The sequence below is a fragment of the Protomyctophum bolini genome, assembly GCF_963924005.1.
Source record: "Protomyctophum bolini genome assembly, chromosome: 5".
NCBI lineage: Eukaryota > Metazoa > Chordata > Actinopteri > Myctophiformes > Myctophidae > Protomyctophum > Protomyctophum bolini.
Window position 1 is genome coordinate 5,281,530 of NC_137866.1, and position 18,579 is coordinate 5,300,108.

An 18,579-nucleotide genomic window follows, 5' to 3' on the forward strand; every position below is an offset into this window, starting at 1 on the left:
ATATAAAAATCCTCTTTAAATGTAACTTGTAATGTAACTTTCCCCTTCTAATCACCGCCCGCAAAACCCACCTCTTCAATTTAACTCCACCAATGGGCCCCTTCGCCTCTCATCATTCCACTGTTATTATAGATTTGTATTGCTTTTCTATAGTGTACCCCTAATACAGTAGCTTTGTCACGTTCCCATGCCCTCATGTAAAGCATCTTTGGGTTTGAGATATTATTGTAATTACCCCAAATTTGAAGCTGGCTGGTTTTCCTGCGTATGTTTTTTTTCTACCATTGAACGAATAGAGCCTGCCAGCTTGCCCAGGGGATAAATTGAATCTTACTCTTGACCATCAGGTTAGAATTTGTGTCAGATACTAGATGAACATGACCTTTGACACAACAATAAAAATGTGAATGCTGAAAAGATAAAGAAAACAGATACATCAAGTGATAGCCTCCCTCTCAGCCTGAGGGAGTATCTGTGCTGGACCTGCCACAACAGTGCATGGGAAACATAATATTCACCAAATCCACTTCACTACAACCTGCCCTGCATTGTATAGAAGCATGCCTTACTTACTCTTCCTCATCCCATGGCCTAGGGGGCCGTAGGGGTGTCATGGTGGATATATGCTTGGGCAGTCAGGGATCTCCAGCGCTCTCGGTCTTCAGCTGTGCGTAGCAGGGTCTGGAAGCTGCAGCCAGTCCACTCCTTGATGTTGTCCATTGATTCATTGATTCTCTGCCTGCCTCTTCTCCGCTTCCACTCCACTGTCCCCTGTAGGATGGTCTTTGACAACGAGGTATGCCTTGTGACATGACATGACCATACCAGGCCAGTTTGCGACGCTTTACTGTTGAGAGTAGGGGCTCCTGTTCTCCAGCATGGGTGGTGAACTAGCCCCTATAGTCTCAACAGTAAACTTAGCCTGGCTAATAAGCCAGACCGAATCAGCCGTTTGTGTGATATATTAGTCTGGTTTATTAGCCAGGCTATCGCAAACTGGCCTGGTATGGTCATGTCAGAAGGCATAGAAACATGCCAGGGCAGCCAGGCCAAGCTAAATTCATCAACAAATAGGTTACACATCAGGTGGAAAGGTGAAAACACCTGTTTTCTATTATGTCCACTCTGGTACAAAGGTGGTAATTAAGCCCCTGGCTCATATAGCCTACTGCATATCTAGGCCAACTGTGCCCTCTAGTGTAAAACTCATTACATGACCATTTATCAATGAGACGATCTTCATTGCTAAATGCTAAATAATGGATAAACACACACACACACACACACACACACACACACACACACACACACACACACACACACACACACACACACACACACACTCATGAGAAACGCAATAGTGACCTCTGGTGGTGATCAGTGTCAGTGAAACACCTGTCCGACAGGTTGTTTCCTCGTTCCTTCCAGAGTCTCAGGTGTCACACAGACAGACACAACAGAAGCCACTCTGCTCTGCTCTCTGCTCCGTTCTGTCGCCTTCATGCACTTACTTACTACACGTAACTATATCAACGTACACGTTTTACTCAGAGATACGTTTATCTATACTAGATCAGCCTAAACTGTAGTTCAATCATTTCTCGCAAACCAGCGAAATTGTTGCTTTTTTTTGGGACATCTATGTGGAATTTGTGGATTATACACCTGTCACCTCGCAGCGACACAGAGACAGAGGAACAAGAAGAATGACAGCAGCAGTAGTAGTACGGAACTGGGTGCATCGGTAGAACGAACCGGGTTGTTGTGGTGCTATAGGCTACAAAGAACACTTCATAGGGTCGTGAGGAGAAGGAGAACAGTTCTGTCTTGGAGGAGGTGTGTACAGTGGAACCATCATCATGGATCCGTTGGATTCTGGAACCAAATTCAACCCGAAACTACAGGTACCGTGACGTCAGACAGCAGCAGGGCGTAGCACCTGTCCTGCAAGATAAAAGATAAAGGAAACCAAATACAACACAACACTATACACACTATACTGGTTCTGGTTAATGCATCTATATACTTGCATAGGCTAATTGTTATTATTCATTCCGTCATTTATACAAGTAGGCTATTGATTTAGGCCTGTATACTTGATTGCTACTGTAGCCTATAAGACTTATAAGTCAAATTAAAATTGTCTACACCACAGTTATAGCCAGTTTACAATACACACTCAAAGCACCACAACTTTTAGTTCTACCCCTTAGGCTTTGTCAGATATTTACAAATGCAAATAGTCATGCAGGCTGCAGCAGTATTATGCACGTTTTGTCAACATAAACTCATGTCAACACACACACACACGCACACACACACACACACACACACACACACACACACACACACACACACACACACCCTGCCTAGTAGCTATATTATAGCTATAGGCCTCTATGCGTAGTGTGGTATACATCATAAATGTTTTAGCTTGTCCTTGCAAAACACAGGGAGGTATTGATAATAATAATAATAATGTAATTAACATCATCCATTAATTGGGTACAGCTGTTGATTTACCATTTAGACTCTAGGATGCTTGGGGTGTAGGCCAGGTTGTGGTGAGGGGCGGGGAGGGGGAGGGGAGGTACAGACTGATCAAGGGAAGGGTTGAAGGGTTGAAGGGTTGAAGGGTTGAAGGGTTGATCATGTCCTAAAGGTCAGGTGAGTGTCATCATGCCCTTGATGGCCTTGTAGGTCATCAGCAACTCCAAACTCAGTGCAGGCAGGGCAGGAGGCGAGGGGACAAGCGTGAACATTTTAGGGGTGCAACAGATTATTGAACTAATCAATTTAATCTATTATGAAGAATAATTGATTATCGATCATTCATAATCATAAGATGTTTTTTTCTTCCAATTCAGAGTAGCCAATTATGTTAAGCCCCATTCCTCCTCAATTGTATTGATACATTTTTATCGTTATAACAATAATAATGGGGGCACGGTGGCGCAGTCGGTAGTGCTGTCGCCTCACATGAGTTTGATTCCCGCGTGGGACGCTGTGGGCGCTGGGGGCGTGTTCCCTCCTCCACGTCATCAGTGCCCATTCCCGAGGCAGGGTTGGCAAAAGGGCCTTTTTCTGTGTGGAGTTTGCATGTTCTCCCCGTGTCTCCTAGGGTAGTTACCCTCACAAAAAACATGCAGTAATCCTGGTGTCTAAACTGCCTCCCCCTGGCCAGCCGGGGCGCCTGATGGAGGGGAAAGGCACTGGTTGGAATAACGTGTTCCTTTCACGCGCTACGTCCAACTGGGGAAACTCCCCCCTGCCAGGTGTAAAGGAGCAACTTGGACTCCTCATGGCTAATTTGCATAGAAGGAAGCATGAGGTTAGTCTGTTGCTCTCACCAGGTTGGCAGGTTGGCAGTGGCCTTGTGGTTTCCTGCCTGTTGACTACAAATCAGACTACAACATGACATAAATTACCATCCGCTCCAGACCGGTTCACACTGCGATTTTGGAACACAGACCAGGCTTTCCTCAGAGGTGGAAAGCCTGGTGACGCGGGGTTAACTCCTCTGGACCAACCCTCCCCGCTGACAGGTTCCACGCCCAGCGACACACACTTTACCACTGGGCCACAAGAGCGCCTACAATTTAATACAATTATATCGACAAGCGCAGATACTCGATCATTTATTAAAATAACCGATGAGAGTGTGTATATCAACTATTTGTGGAGAATCTTGACCCCATAGTTAAAGTATTAACTGTATATCCAGTAGATGAGATGATTATCGTACATAAAAAGACATACAAGCCAGGAGGATGTGGGTGTGACTGTGAACTGTGAAAACTGTCTGTCTGAACAGACAGGAGCCGACATGTTGCAGTGCTGTCACATTCCACACACATGGAACAACACACACACACACACACCCCGTGGTCCGTGTAGGACAGTGAATAATGTAGTGTGTGTGTGTGTGTGTGTGTGTGTGTGTGTGTGTGTGTGTAGGACAGTGATTGGGACGCTGCCGTACAGTTCCTGCCAGCCGCTGACCCCAAACACGTGCAGAAGAGAGGAAGCAGGAAGTTGTGGCTGGGCGTTGGCCTGGTGGCTGGAGCAGCAGCTCTGGCCCTGCTGACTGGTCTACTGGTCTGGCACTTCCACTGTGAGTACAGTAACACACTGACTGGTCTACTGGTCTGGCACTTCCACTGTGAGTACAGTAACACACTGACTGGTCTACTGGTCTGGCACTTCCACTGTGAGTACAGTAACACACTGACTGGTCTACTGGTCTGGCACTTCCACTGTGAGTAACACACTACTGGTCTACTGGTCTGGCACTTCCACTGTAAGTAACACACTGACTGGTCTACTGGTCTGGCACTTCCACTGTAAATAACACACTGACTGGTCTACTGGTCTGGCACTTCCACTGTAAGAACAACAAACTGACAAACAGACAGTTGTTAGAATGGAAAGAGGGAAGCGCCACACTGGAGCTGGCCTTTTAAAGTTCCCTTCAACAGGCTGGAACCAATCAGATCCCTCCAACAACCTGCAAAATCACTCACTCACTCACTCACTAACTTCACACAAACACACAGGCATACACAAACAAAATGTAAAACTCATAACGTACAAGCATAACATTATCATAATAGGGGTCCCAGGGTCATAGAGATGGTGCACAAAATTATGTCTGCAAGACTTCAAAGTTGAAATGTTAAATTGTGATATTTGGTTCTATTTAGAATAGAGAATAGAATGTCATGTTTGTTCAACTGCAATTCGACGTAATTAAATGACAATGTAAAAAGAAAGGTAAACTGAAATGTGTATTTACTTAAGTACAATTTTGAGGTATTTGTACTTTATTTGAGTATTTCCAATTTCCAATACTTTTACTTCTACTCCACTACATCTCAGTTACAAATATTATACTTCTACTCCACTACATTTATTTGAAAACTTTAGTTACTTTGTAGATTTTGATTATCACTGCAAAACATACATGAACCATTTCAGCCCTATATACATTAGATTTGTATACATTTGAAAAATGGAAATGGGACATTCTGCATAATGGGTACTTTTACTTTTGGTATTTTAAGTACATTTTGATGCCAATATATGTACACAAGTACATTTTAAATTCCGGACTTTTACTTGTAACCGAGTATTTCTACATTGCAGTATTGATAGTTTTACTTAAGTAAAACATTTGAATAGGAAAAAAATTCCACCAGTGCAGAGATGTCAACATTTGGGCCGTTTGTGTTTCAGTGCGCAGAGACAGAGACGTGAAGAAGGTCTACATCGGCTCCATGGGCATCTCCAACAGGAGGTTCACAGAGGCTTATGAAGACCCAGACAGCCCCGAGTTTAAACACCTGGCATCACTCGTCAACACACAGGTCAGTTCACCTTTTATCACAGCTCAGTTCAATGTCAATGTGGGATTTAGATGGCATGCCATTGATGCAACTGCAAGGTTCATTGTTTACCTGGTATCCTTTATAGTTTCAATGTACGCAGATGGTTATTTTTATAGTATAATTTGTTAACACATTCATTAACCCATTTCGACCGAGACCGATTCTACAATGTCTTCTAAATCAGTTTTCTGAAAAACCTGTTTCTATGTCAGTGGTGCTCAAACATTTTCATGTCAAGGACCCCCAGAAATATATCAAATTTGCCGCTGACCCCCATCTGAAAATATGTTGTTCCAGGGACCCCCCTAAAAATGTTCGCTCTGAAAGAATATATTCAAACATTTGGGCCACATTTTCACGATTTTTCAAAAATAGCAGACCTACAAGCTCGTAGCTTGTAGGCTATCTATGAGCTTGTAGATCTGCTATTTTTAAATAGCTAAAGCATAACATAATGCTTTAAAACACCAAAAGGGGTTCCCGCCCAGAATGGGTTAAAACATCCTGGCTCAAACAATATTTACACACATTTTGGGGATTTCCACAGCAAGCACAATCAAGTCAACATTTCAAGGTGTTACTTTTCCGTGAGGTGTAATTCTTAAGATAGGCCTATTGTACAGTACACATACAGTAGGCTTATAATCAGATAAGCTATCATAACTCCCACCATGAGGCTGACTGGTAGAAGACTGTCTTGCAATACTGCCAGGGAAAAAGAGACGTATTTATTTAGCAACACATCTTTAACATTTTAGAAATTTATAGCAGTAGATTTATTTTTATGCTATTATGATTATGATTCCCAAATTGATGTGTTTCGGTTTGAAATGTTACCATGAATAAACCTCAAATGCTCATCAATTTGAGCAAGATATTGAATCCTTAACTGCTCCATGATGAGCAGGTTGGTGTATTGCATGGTTTCCTCTGCCATCGGCGTGTGAATGAATGGGTGAATGTGAAATGCGTTGGATAAAAACGCTGCATAAATGCAGTCAAGGGACCGTCGTGACATTCATAAACAGTACAGTATGAATAACATGTACACATCACCTCCTTTCCTTTCAGCTGAAACTGATTTATGATAAGAACACGGAGCTGAGCAGATACTTCACTGGATCAACAGTTCAAGCCTTCAGGTAAGATTCATGTTAATTTATTTGTACAGTGCTTTTTCCTAACGAGGTTATACAGCACTGTAACCTTGAACAGGCTTAAAGAGCAGCGTGGTGATCACCATAACAATTAAAACAGTGAATAAAATCAACGGGTGAAATAATAATGCTAATTCAAACAAACGGATGTTGACATCATCTGATAACAAAATGTACTTCATGTAGAATACTTGAATACTGTACCTTAAACACTGTACCTTAGCCGCTTGTACTGTAGATCGGCTATTGTTTGATGAAGAGATTTCGTTTAAAAATGTCCCATACTGTTGGGCGAGCAGTTACAATTCAGCTATGAAGCCGCGGGCCACATACAATTCTTCCCCAGGCCGCTATTCGGCCCGCGGGCCGCACTTTTGGACACCCCTGCTGCACTATAGAGCGTCGCAGTCCCGCCCCCTTTCATGACGACGCCAGGCCCAGGAAATAATTACAAAGAAGAAAAACAACAAAAAAAGTGTCGTTTTTTTCTACTTTCTAATTCTTTGTTTGGCCCTAATTCTTTGATTTGTCACGACAAGAGTTGGCTTTGTCCGCGGCGTAAACGTCTTTAAATAAATACTTTCTGAAAAGTCTATGGAGGAAAATGAACGGGGATTTATTTTCCGGGTCTCTCGAGGGGGGGGGGGGGGGGGGGGGGGGGGGGGGGGGGGGGACTGCGACGCTCTATAGCATTCAGAGATTGTGGAATAGGTTGTCTGGCTAACGCGAGACTACATGTACTTCCTGACTGTGTGGTGCAGTGATGGAGATGACTCCGGAGGGAGTGAGAGTGACGGCATGGTGGCGTACTACGAGTCTCAGTTTGACGTCCCAGACTTCAAGGTGTGGTCGCTGGACGAGGCCATCGAGGGTCTGGAGGAACCAGAGACGGAAAGGAAGGGACGCCTACTGGTCGGACCAAACCCTTCAAAGCCCACCAAAAACCCTTTGACCTACAAAAACGTCATGGCGGGAGGTAGGTCCACGTACTGCATTCCACATACTGTATAGTTAGGACCTACAGTAGGCCTGTCGCATGACATAATTACACCAGTGGGCTTTAAAAGTGGGGTCTCGAGGGAGTGTCAGGGGGGTCCCCGGTAAGTGGTAACATCACAATCAGTTTAACCAATTTAACCCTCATTTTTATTTCAGCTATTTGAAAATGGGCAATCTGCAAACACACAAGTCATAATGTGAAGCGCTGTCTGCTTGTAGTCATAGATCGTCTATTTTGGGGGTCCTTGACATGAAAAAGTTAGAGAATCGTTGGCACACAAGCCACCATTATTTTTTATTTAAAATGTTTTCTATTAATCTATATAAAAACGCCTGGGCATTTGGAATGGAATGTCACAACAGGTCAGCTCCATATATGGAGATCTAAGGGTGACAGCGGGGGCAGTGTCTTGAGTGTACAGGGTTTGATGAGGTCTGGCCATATATGGAGTGTGTCTTGAGTGTACAGGGTTTGATGAGGTCTGGCCATATATGGAGTGTGTCTTGAGTGTACAGGGTTTGATGAGGTCTGGCCATATATGGAGTGTGTCTTGAGTGTACAGGGTTTGATGAGGGTCTGGCCATATATGGAGTGTGTCTTGAGTGTACAGAGTTTGATGAAGTTTTTAATTTATTTATTTTTTATAGCAAAAACAGCAGATGTATTTAAGCTCACAAGCTCATTATTTCCTTTTCTCAGCTTTGGACCCACGTATGACCAAGAAAACATTTATTGGTAAGATGTATTTCTAAAAATAATTGTTTTTAATTTCTTGAATAAACTATAGGTTCACTCGTCAAAATACTGTACCAATATTTGGTTAGTGTACTGTATAGTGCACTGTATTTATCCATAACCCTACATGGTTCCAAACAAAACATTTGTGGGATAATTAAGAAAAGAAAAAAGATCATGATCTACAAACTGTATAAATATATTCAATATAGAGGCTATACTGTCTTAAAAAATAATAATTAAGGATATAAATGACCAATCAAGTCTCTTTTTCTTTTGATTGGTGCTTTCAGTTTCATAAAAGTACAAGAACAAACCTTTTTTAATGTTTTGGAAAATAATATATCTTAAGCTAGTTCTCATTAAAAAAAAAAAAACTAACTAGTACTTTAGTAGTGTGTAACATTAAATTGTTTTTCAGCCCGGAAGTCGTTTCCAATCCACACCCGTAAGAATGGAACGCTCCGGTCTCCGGGTTTTCCGAACTCCCCGTATGCACCCAACACGTACCTGTCGTGGAAGCTGAGGGCGGAACCGGGTCACCGGGTAAAACTGGACTTTGACACCTTCATGCTGGAGGAGGACTGCAAGCAGGACTTCATCAAGATCTATGACTCCCTGGCTCCCATAGAGCACCGTGTGTTAACGGAGTGAGTAGAACAATTCAAAATTAGTTCAAACATGAGTCACGAGGCAAGAGAAATAACAGCACACTTCATTCAAGTAGGGAAACGGACGCCACTGTCCGATGGAGTTGTATATAACAGTGAGTGAGCCTGGGATCTAAATGACTCCTGGCTCCTATATAGAACACTGTGTATTAACAGATTGAGTAGAGGAAGTGCTCACATCTTTGACTCACTGTTTAAGCACTTTCAAACTGGCACTCTTGTTTGACAGACAAGACAGAATTATGATACACATCAACAACATGAAAATGGCATCTTGAAAGCACATCAATGGCATCTTGAAAGCACATCAGTCACAAAGTCTTGATATTAGTTTACTATGCAGATATAATCGACTTACTATGCAGATATGCTAAACGGCTGATCTTTCCACAGGAAGTGTGGATATTCCCATGCTCCCCTGTCCTTCCTGTCATCGGGGAACGTCATGCTGTTGGTCCTGGTCACCAGCGAGGAGAAGAACTTCCCTGGGTTCAGAGCCACATACTCCCAGGTCCCCGTCAGCAGCCAAAGTAAATCTGAACATGTCAATCTACTGTATGATTACATTTACAAAAAGATGAAATAATTATTATCTCACAGATACATGACAACAATCAGATTACAGTAATCTAATGACAAACATTCAGTGTACTATACAGTAGGCACACGTTGTGTTGTGAGATCTGCTTTTTGGGGCAAAGAGATTTGGTTTAGATGGGGGGAAAAAGCTAGGTGGCCAAGTATAGACCCCTGGGGTAATCCAGCAATGAAGAATATATAGGGGTTTAAATTAGATTACAGTAATCTGCAAAATATAAAGTTTGGTGACAACCTTGTTATTATTTGCATCCTGTTTTGTAGAGTGTGGTGGCAATCTGTCAGGACTCAAAGGTTCCTTCGCATCCCCATATTTTCCATCTAACTACCCTCCGCGGATCACCTGTGTCTGGGACATCCAGGTAAGGGTTCCTATTATGACCCCAGTACATTTAGTTAGTCATTTGATTTAGCAGTCGACCGATTTTTTCGGGTCCGATAACCAATATCAAGGAGTAAATGCATATTCCGTATATATATCTTTTAAAATGTCAGTTAACTAAGTTTGGATAGAGTTTGGATAGATACTGTATCTATCTATATAGGCATGATGTTGATATAAATGAATGTTTCACTCTGTTTCTCTCAGGTCCCTGAAGGAAAGTTTGTGAAGGTTCAGTTCACCAAATTCTCTCTGTCTGAACCAGGGCAGAACACCAAGGCGTGTCGTAAAGATTATATCCAGGTCAACGGCCAAAGGTCAGACATCCAGTGTAGTCGTCATTGTGTTTTGAACAAGGCCGCTTTGTTCTATTACCTGCTATCGTCACCTTCAGATAAGATCATGTATGTAGGTAGGGTGTCATGTCCTTGTCTCTCTGGTCCTGTAGGCTCTGTGGGGACAGACCAGACAGCGCTGTGGTCACCAGCCAGGGAAACAACATGCAGGTCAAATTCGTCTCGGACAAGTCCTATGTTGACTACGGTTTCTCCGCCCAGTTTGAAGCTTTCGTCCCGACCAACCGTAAGCCTTCAATCTGTTTTGTCACTTTTCAAGTACAGATTCTGAGCTACACTACGGAATCTGTTGGCATGGGCATTTAGGGCAGTCAATCTATGCTAAAAAGGGGCGTGACCCTGACCCAAAATAAATTGCAATAGTAATCGTTCAAGGAGTGTTTTTCGTGCAAAACTAATGCTTTCAATTGATTCAGAATCATGAATAACCCTAGTTTGACACGTCACATGCTACTTAAAGCATAATTCAAATGTGAAATGTTTGCCTTATTTGCCATTTTCAATGGTACCCCAACGTTCAACCCCTGAATTTGCCATGATCCAAAATGTATATTATAATCCATTTTTAATGTTATTTGGATGACCCTAAGGATCATACCTTGAACGATTACTATTGTAATTTCTTTTTGGTCAAATCTTAGATTGACTGGCCTGATTTGGAACGCGTGTATCTAATCATTTCCATAAATAAATAAAAAGTTTAAGCAGTGAAAATTGTAGATCTGCAAAGCTCACAACTTTTCACTAGTTTGGATCCCAGGCAAAAGTAAAAAAATGGAGCCACTTCTCTAGACTTCTCCTGTGCCAGGATGTCTGTGTATGTGCTTAGTTTCTTTGTGTAAGCTCTGTCAAACGGAACAGTAAATAGAAATAGATTGGACGACCTATGATCCTGATTTACCTCCCAAGACATTCATATGAATAGTAAATAGAAATAGATTGGACTACCTTTGATCCTGATTTACCTCCCAAGACATTCATATGAATAGTAAATAGAAATAGATTGGACTACCGTCCTATGATCCTGATTTACATCCCATGACATTCATATTGAATTGCGTTGCGCAAAATAAATCCCACGTCTGTGTTGCGTCTCACCTAATGTTGTGAACGCACCTCAACGGCCAGGAAATGAAAAGAATGTGGAACATCTTGATAGTCCATATAATCTATGCATGAAAAAAAACACCATTGGAGGCAGAGATACTGTCTTCGTTACAAACGCATTGTTGTTGCTTCACAGATCAAATTTACACACTAGCCTCCCTCCCTATTCTGGGGTGAAGATATGTACTGTAGAGAGGGAATTAAGGATGGGGGGCTAGTATTAAACCCCTAATCCAGTCAACATAATTTATATATAAATGTTTGTGTGTCCACAAACAGAAATAGGTGTGTTGTTAGAAAATGTGTAAATAGAACTGTGAAGACATCTCTTTGAGGTGTAAATCACTCGATCGTTGTGGATCACCTCACCTTTTTCTATTACTGAACAAAATATGCCTAATTCATGCTCCGTTGTTGCCAACATAAACCGATTTACAAGTTAAAAACGTGTCCTTGTCGGCAAGCAGTCACGTCATGGAGTATAAATTGCACTTACATTTCAATCTAGTTTCAATTCTAAAGCGTGAGTGTACAAATGTCACCAACTGGACCCTTCTGGATTGAATAAATGAACGCTGTGTTATAATTTATTTCCTCCAGCCTGTCCAGGGAGGTTCCAGTGTTCCAACAACCTGTGCATCGACAGCCCTCTGAGATGCGACGGCTGGGACGACTGCCACGACAACAGCGATGAAGACAACTGCAGTACGTCACTCTCACTCATGTCCTCACCAGACCCAATGAAAGACAGTGCTTAGTTTAGACTAGTCATTGGTTAGACATGGGTTAAGGTTAGGTTTAGGTGTGCTGCCCCCGTGGGAGGTTAGGTTTAGACTAGTCATTGGTTAGACATGGGTTAAGGTTAGGTTTAGGTGCGCTGCCCCGTGGGAGGTTAGGTTTAGGGTGAGGGTTTGAGATAGGTTGTAGTTGTAGGACTAATGACTGGTCTAACCAATGACTAGTCTAAACCAAAAACTGTCTAAACTAAGTACTGCACCCGGTGGAAAAAGTACTCACAAATGATGTAAAAGTACCAATACTGCAATGTAGAAATGCTCTGTTACAAGTAAAAGTCTGGAATTCAAAATGTACTTGAGGAAAAAAAAGAAAGGTCATTAAAATGTTGACATAATTGCATAGCAGCTTTAATGTATGTAGTGGAATTGTAGTAATCCAAGGATTGAAAAATACCACAAAATTGTACTTACAGTACTTAAGTTAATGTACAGTAGTTACGTTCCACCACTGATGAAAGAGACAGTTGATGATGATGACAGTCTTTGATCTCCCTCTCGGTGTGTTTTCTGTACAGCGTGTGACCCGTCGACCCAGCTGCGCTGTAGGAACGGCCGCTGCAAGGCTCTCTTCCTGCAGTGTGACGGAGTGGACGACTGTGGAGACGACACGGACGAGATGAACTGTCGTGAGTATAATTATTATACTATAATACCTCACTGGTTGTGTTTCATTTCATTTTCATCTGGATTCTGTTTGGATTCTGTTTTTTAGGGTTTTTAACCTGTTAATAATAATTTCAACTGCGTGATAAAAAAAAATTGGGGGGGGGGGCAAAATAATCACATTTGAACTGGGGACCCCCCCAAAATAATCATATTTGAACTGGGGACCCTCCCACCCTGACAAGTATTTGGAATTGTAGAGGTACATTTAGTTCCTCTGTTCTACAGTTACATATTGTGAAAATAGAAGATATATCAGCATTTAAGAAATGTCATCTTGGACCCCCTCCCTCCCAAATCCCGACCCAAAGTTTGGGAAGCACTGATCAATAGTGTTATGTACCTGGCAGTGTGGAGATCAGTATTCAGTGGTGTAGTGCGTGTATGCATGGGTGTAATGTATGTGTGTGCGTGTTGTAATGCATTAACAGAAATGTTGAAAAGTGTGCATGGTGGAAAAGGTGCAGGAGGCAAATGAGAAGAACAGAACTGGGGAAGGACTGGGGAAGCAGGCATTTATAGGGCGTCGACACCCGGGGCCAGGTGCAAGCCACTTAGGCTGATCATCATGATTAGTAGCTCTGCTCCCCAATCCTATTGGATAAAAAGAACAGAGGTTACTATAGGGTAAACAGTAAACACAATACCTAAACCAGACAACCTAAGAGTAATATATATATATATATATATAATTTTTATATATATATATAACACACAATATAGGGAACCGTCACAATAGCAGTGTATTTTCATGGTGGTAACGGAGGCTGTATTGTTGTGTTGTAGTTACGTGCCGTCCGGGAGAGTTCAGCTGTCGTAGCGGAGGCTGTGTTCCAGACACACAGAGGTGTGACGGACGCCAGCAATGCTCCGACGGCTCTGATGAGGCAGGCTGCAAGAAATGTAAGTACATCACTTAGTCTTAGAGCACAATGGAAGAGTTTAATGTAAGTACATCACTAGCACAATGGAAGAGTTTAATGTAAGTACATCACTAGCACAATGGAAGAGTTTAATGTAAGTACATCACTTAGTCTTAGAGCACAATGGAAGAGTTTAATGTAAGTACATCACTAGCACAATGGAAGAGTTTAATGTAAGTACATCACTAGCACAATGGAAGAGTTTAATGTAAGTACATCACTAGCACAATGGAAGAGTTTAATGTAAGTACATCACTAGCACAATGGAAGAGTTTAATGTAAGTACATCACTAGCACAATGGAAGAGTTTAATGTAAGTACATCACTAGCACAATGGAAGAGTTTAATCTAAGTACATCACTAGCACAATGGAAGATTTTAATCTAAGTACATCACTAGCACAATGGAAGAGTTTAATGTAAGTACATCACTAGCACAATGGAAGAGTTTAATGTAAGTACATCACTAGCACAATGGAAGAGTTTAATGTAAGTACATCACTAGCACAATGGAAGAGTTTAATGTAAGTACATCACTAGCACAATGGAAGAGTTTAATGTAAGTACATCACTAGCACAATGGAAGAGTTTAATCTAAGTACATCACTAGCACAATGGAAGAGTTTAATGTAAGTACATCACTAGCACAATGGAAGAGTTTAATCTAAGTACATCACTAGCACAATGGAAGAGTTTAGCAGACACTCTCGACTAGGGCTGCAACTATAGAGATTATTTTCTTAGCGATTATTCTATCGATTACATCATCGATAGAGCACTGGCCTTTGGACACAAGGTCACGGGTTCGATCCCGGGCAGCGCCAGCACCGCATAATGAGTAGCATGGCTTGAGTATAAGACTAAGTAAAGCTGATGGTAGTGCTGAGTTGTTAACATTATATTTAACTTGTGATTTAGATTGACTTGAAAAATAATCGTATATATTTCTTTAATAATGTGTGTGTGTGTGTGTGTGTGTGTGTGTGTGTGTGTGTGTGTAGCGGGGGTGGTGCAGTGTTCTGCGTTGACGTACCGCTGTGCAAACAGCCGCTGTGTCACCAAACTCAACCCGGAGTGTGACGAGGAGGAAGACTGTGAGGACGGCTCTGACGAGAAAGACTGTCGTGAGTTTCATTTAACAGCTGCAGTCATGACACAATAAATATGTACATACTATTTCATACGTATGTTATGTATGTGCATTTTACATGCATTCAGTGCAACAACGTAAATACATACGTACGATTGTACGAACAACTGCTGTGAAGTGTGGCATTTTCACCGCTGTGGCATTTCAACATTTCAATAAAGTTATAAAAAAAAACACTTGAGATGGTCATAAACAGACACAAACGAACATGTACTATAGCATACGTTTCTTTGGGAGGTAGATCAATGCCCGACATTGTCATACAAGAGTGCCATGCAAATAACAGCTCCTTCTTGTACATACAAGTGTTGTGTAACGTGGGATATTCCTTCAGTTTTTCAGTACGTCTTTTGGGGCTTTCAAGTTATTGACATGAAATGGTGTGTGTGTGTGTGTGTGTGTGTGTGTGTGCGTGCGTCTCAGAGTGTGGTCTCAGGCCTTACAAGAGCTCTCGCATCGTGGGTGGTCAGGCCTCCAGGGAGGGGGAGTGGCCTTGGCAGGTCAGTCTTCACGTCAAGGGGAGTGGTCACACCTGTGGAGCGTCGGTGCTCAGCGACCGCTGGCTGCTGACCGCCGGACACTGTGCTCACGACAGCGACAAAGTGCAGTACGTTTGTTTTGATGACTAGAGACGGAGCACTTCCTAAGATGTAATGTCTGTACGTAGACAAAATAAAATCATGTACTGTACATACAGAAAATTCATCATTTAAAGCTGCTACCCGGAACTTATTTGAATAAAATGTATTTAACCAATCAGTATGTTAGACTTAGAGCACTGTTTCCCAAACAGTGGGTCGGGACTCGGGACTTATTCTTAATTTTGTTATTTAAAAAAAGTTATAATAATAATTTAGTCCCACCAAAAAATGCAATTCTTTTCATGAATTTCAAATTAATTAAATTATTTTTCAAATGAATTTCATTAATGAATAAATAAAAAAATAAAAAATAAATCAAATAAATTCTAGAAATTAGAAAACAAAACTAGTGAAAATAGCCAACCTATAGGCTCACAACAAAGCGTTGTTGTGAGCTTGTAGATCAGTTATTTTCACTAGTTTGGGTCCCGGCCCGGACAAATGTTTAATCTCACTTTTGGGTTGTGGAATAGAAGGTTTGGGAACCACGTGTGTTAAGACTTAAGAGTATGTCATCTGTGGTCTCCCTACTCTTCTGAGGGCTTGATATTTGGGGTTCAGATCTTGGGTTTTACATAAAATTTACAGATTGCTATCTTCAAAAACACTTTGATACTCATGTGTTATTTCTGACGCAAAACACCAGGTATTCCAGAGCTGACCTATGGGAGGCCTTCTTGGGTCTCCACGCCCAGGGCCTGACCAATCAGTGGACGGTGAAGAAAGGCATCAAACGCATCATCCGTCACCACGGCTACGACCCGGACACCTACGACAACGACATAGCGCTGATGGAGCTGGATGGCGAGCCGCTGGTCCTCAACCAGAACGTCTATCCCATCTGCCTCCCCGCCGCCACCCACCACTTCCCTGTAGGCACGACGGCATGGATCACTGGCTGGGGCGCGTCCCGGGAGGAAGGTGAACCATACGATACTCTATTCATTGCCGTTATGAAGACATCGTTTGAATTTAAACATGCAAATGTTTTGGATACATCTAGGATGTCTATATACATTGCAGAAACCCTATGTCCGTCGGTTTGGCTCTCTGTCCTCCTGGGCATAACTCAGGTTCTGTCCAACCGCTTGACTTTAAAGTTTAAACACATGGTGAACTGTGCCTGGGCTGGGACAACCCAGAGGAAACTCTGGCGCCGGAGGCCTGCAGCAGAATCGTGAGGCGAAAGGGGCGCATTCGTTGGTCTGACGTACTGACAGTCCGACATGCGACAGTCCGACATCCGTGGCCGGTTAAGACACATTCGTGGCTTCTGCGTGCGGTTAGGGTTAGGTTAGGGTTCGGGGTAGGCGGATGTCGGGACTATTTTGTGTTGGACTGTTTGTATGTCGGACCAAAGATATGCACCCGAGGCAAAACACGTGCAATAAAACCTTTCACCATTTCCTCGGAATGTGTGGTCCCTTCCTTTGAAGGTTTTACATAGTTGTTTTAATTCTTGTCTTGTGCGCGTTGTGCTCGCAAATTCCAATTTCCAACTATGAAGAAAGGAACTGAGCAGCGTTGGTGTTTGTGGTGTGTTGGACTGCAGGTTCTGCAGAAAGCGTGCTGCAGAAGGCGGAGGTCCGCGTCATCAACGGCACCGTGTGCAACAAGCTGCTGGAGAACCAGGTCACTGAACTCATGATGTGTGCTGGAGTGTTACAGGGAGGCGTCGACGCCTGTCAGGTAAACTACACTAACAAACATCATCTCCCATCATCCTCAGTGCCTGTAAACTACACAAACATCATCTCCCATCATCCTCAGTGCCTGTAAACTACACAAACATCATCTCCCATCATCCTCAGTGCCTGTAAACTACACAAACATCATCTCCCATCATCCTCAGTGCCTGTAAACTACACAAACATCATCTCCCATCATCCTCAGTGCCTGTAAACTACACAAACATCATCTCCCATCATCCTCAGTGCCTGTAGATCTTTAATTCAGATTATTAATTAATAATCTGAATTAAAAACAAAATACTTATTAAATAAAGGGACCCATAAAAATGTGTCTGTGACCATCCCATTGTTTGGGAACCACTGATGTATACAGAACACGTGATCAGCCGATAATGTGATGACCTGTGACACTGTCCCATCTCTCAGGGGGACTCTGGGGGTCCACTGTCCGTCCCGGGGCCCAGTGGGAGGCACTTCCAGGCGGGCGTGGTCAGCTGGGGCGACGGCTGTGGCCGAAAGCACAAGCCTGGCGTCTACACTCAGGTCAGCAAGTACCGCGGCTGGATCACACAGATGACTGGAGTCTAGCCTATAGGTGGACACCCTGTAGCTTACTGAAACCGCAAAACTGCAAAACTCAGGGTATTTTTTTCTTAAAACTTTTATCCCACGATTTTGTAACCCCATTTTTCAGTGTCAATTATCTAATGTAATCCTGGGCGCTACGCTCCATCTGCCAACATGGGGAGAGCAACGGACTGACTTCATACTTCCTTCACTGCATGAGGAGTCCAAGCCGCTTCTTTTCACCTGACAGGGGGGGAGTTTCCCTGGTTGGACGTAGTGCGTGGAATGAACACGAGATTCCTTTCCCCTCCGTCAGGCGCCCTGGCTGGCCAGGGGGAGGCTGTTTAGAGATACCAGGACTACTGCGTGTTTTTTGTGAGGGTGCCTACCCTATAGGGGACACGGGGAGAACATGCAAACTCCACACAGAAAGGCCCTTTCGCCAACCCCACCTATAGGGTATGACCCAAACCCCCAGGGAGGCACTCCAGTGTTGAAGCACTCGGCCCTAGTGGCTAGAGAATGAACTGCAGGCGGACCCGTGGATTCATGACGAGGAAACCCCATGCAGCAGCTGGGCTTTAACGTTGAGCGCTCGTTTGCACTTCCGCATTTGACCACCAACTGTTGGTGGTCGAATGCGGAAGTATAGACGGTTCTTCCGGGTGCTTCAAAACGCCACTGAGCAACTTCCACTGAAATGAATAGTGGGAGGGCTGGGCTGTCGCTCCGGTTCGGTCTCCATCTTTTCATCAC

At 43.0% G+C, this 18,579-nt stretch overlaps 1 protein-coding gene across 1 annotated transcript; it reads left to right on the top strand.

The window, feature by feature from the left end:
* Window positions 1–1,763: 1,763 nt before the first annotated feature.
* LOC308316033 (suppressor of tumorigenicity 14 protein homolog) lies at window positions 1,764–18,266 on the top strand. The gene is made up of 19 exons (XM_080764370.1): window positions 1,764–1,904; window positions 3,958–4,114; window positions 5,236–5,366; window positions 6,459–6,529; window positions 7,306–7,520; window positions 8,244–8,279; window positions 8,701–8,929; window positions 9,344–9,480; window positions 9,812–9,909; window positions 10,137–10,246; window positions 10,378–10,511; window positions 11,993–12,097; window positions 12,705–12,815; window positions 13,639–13,755; window positions 14,776–14,898; window positions 15,348–15,531; window positions 16,212–16,486; window positions 17,118–17,254; window positions 17,683–18,266. Exons 1-19 carry the CDS (start codon window positions 1,860–1,862, stop codon window positions 17,842–17,844), a joined length of 2,577 nt encoding a protein of 858 aa, XP_080620496.1. The 5' UTR covers window positions 1,764–1,859; the 3' UTR covers window positions 17,845–18,266.
* The last annotated feature ends 313 nt before the right edge of the window (window positions 18,267–18,579 follow it).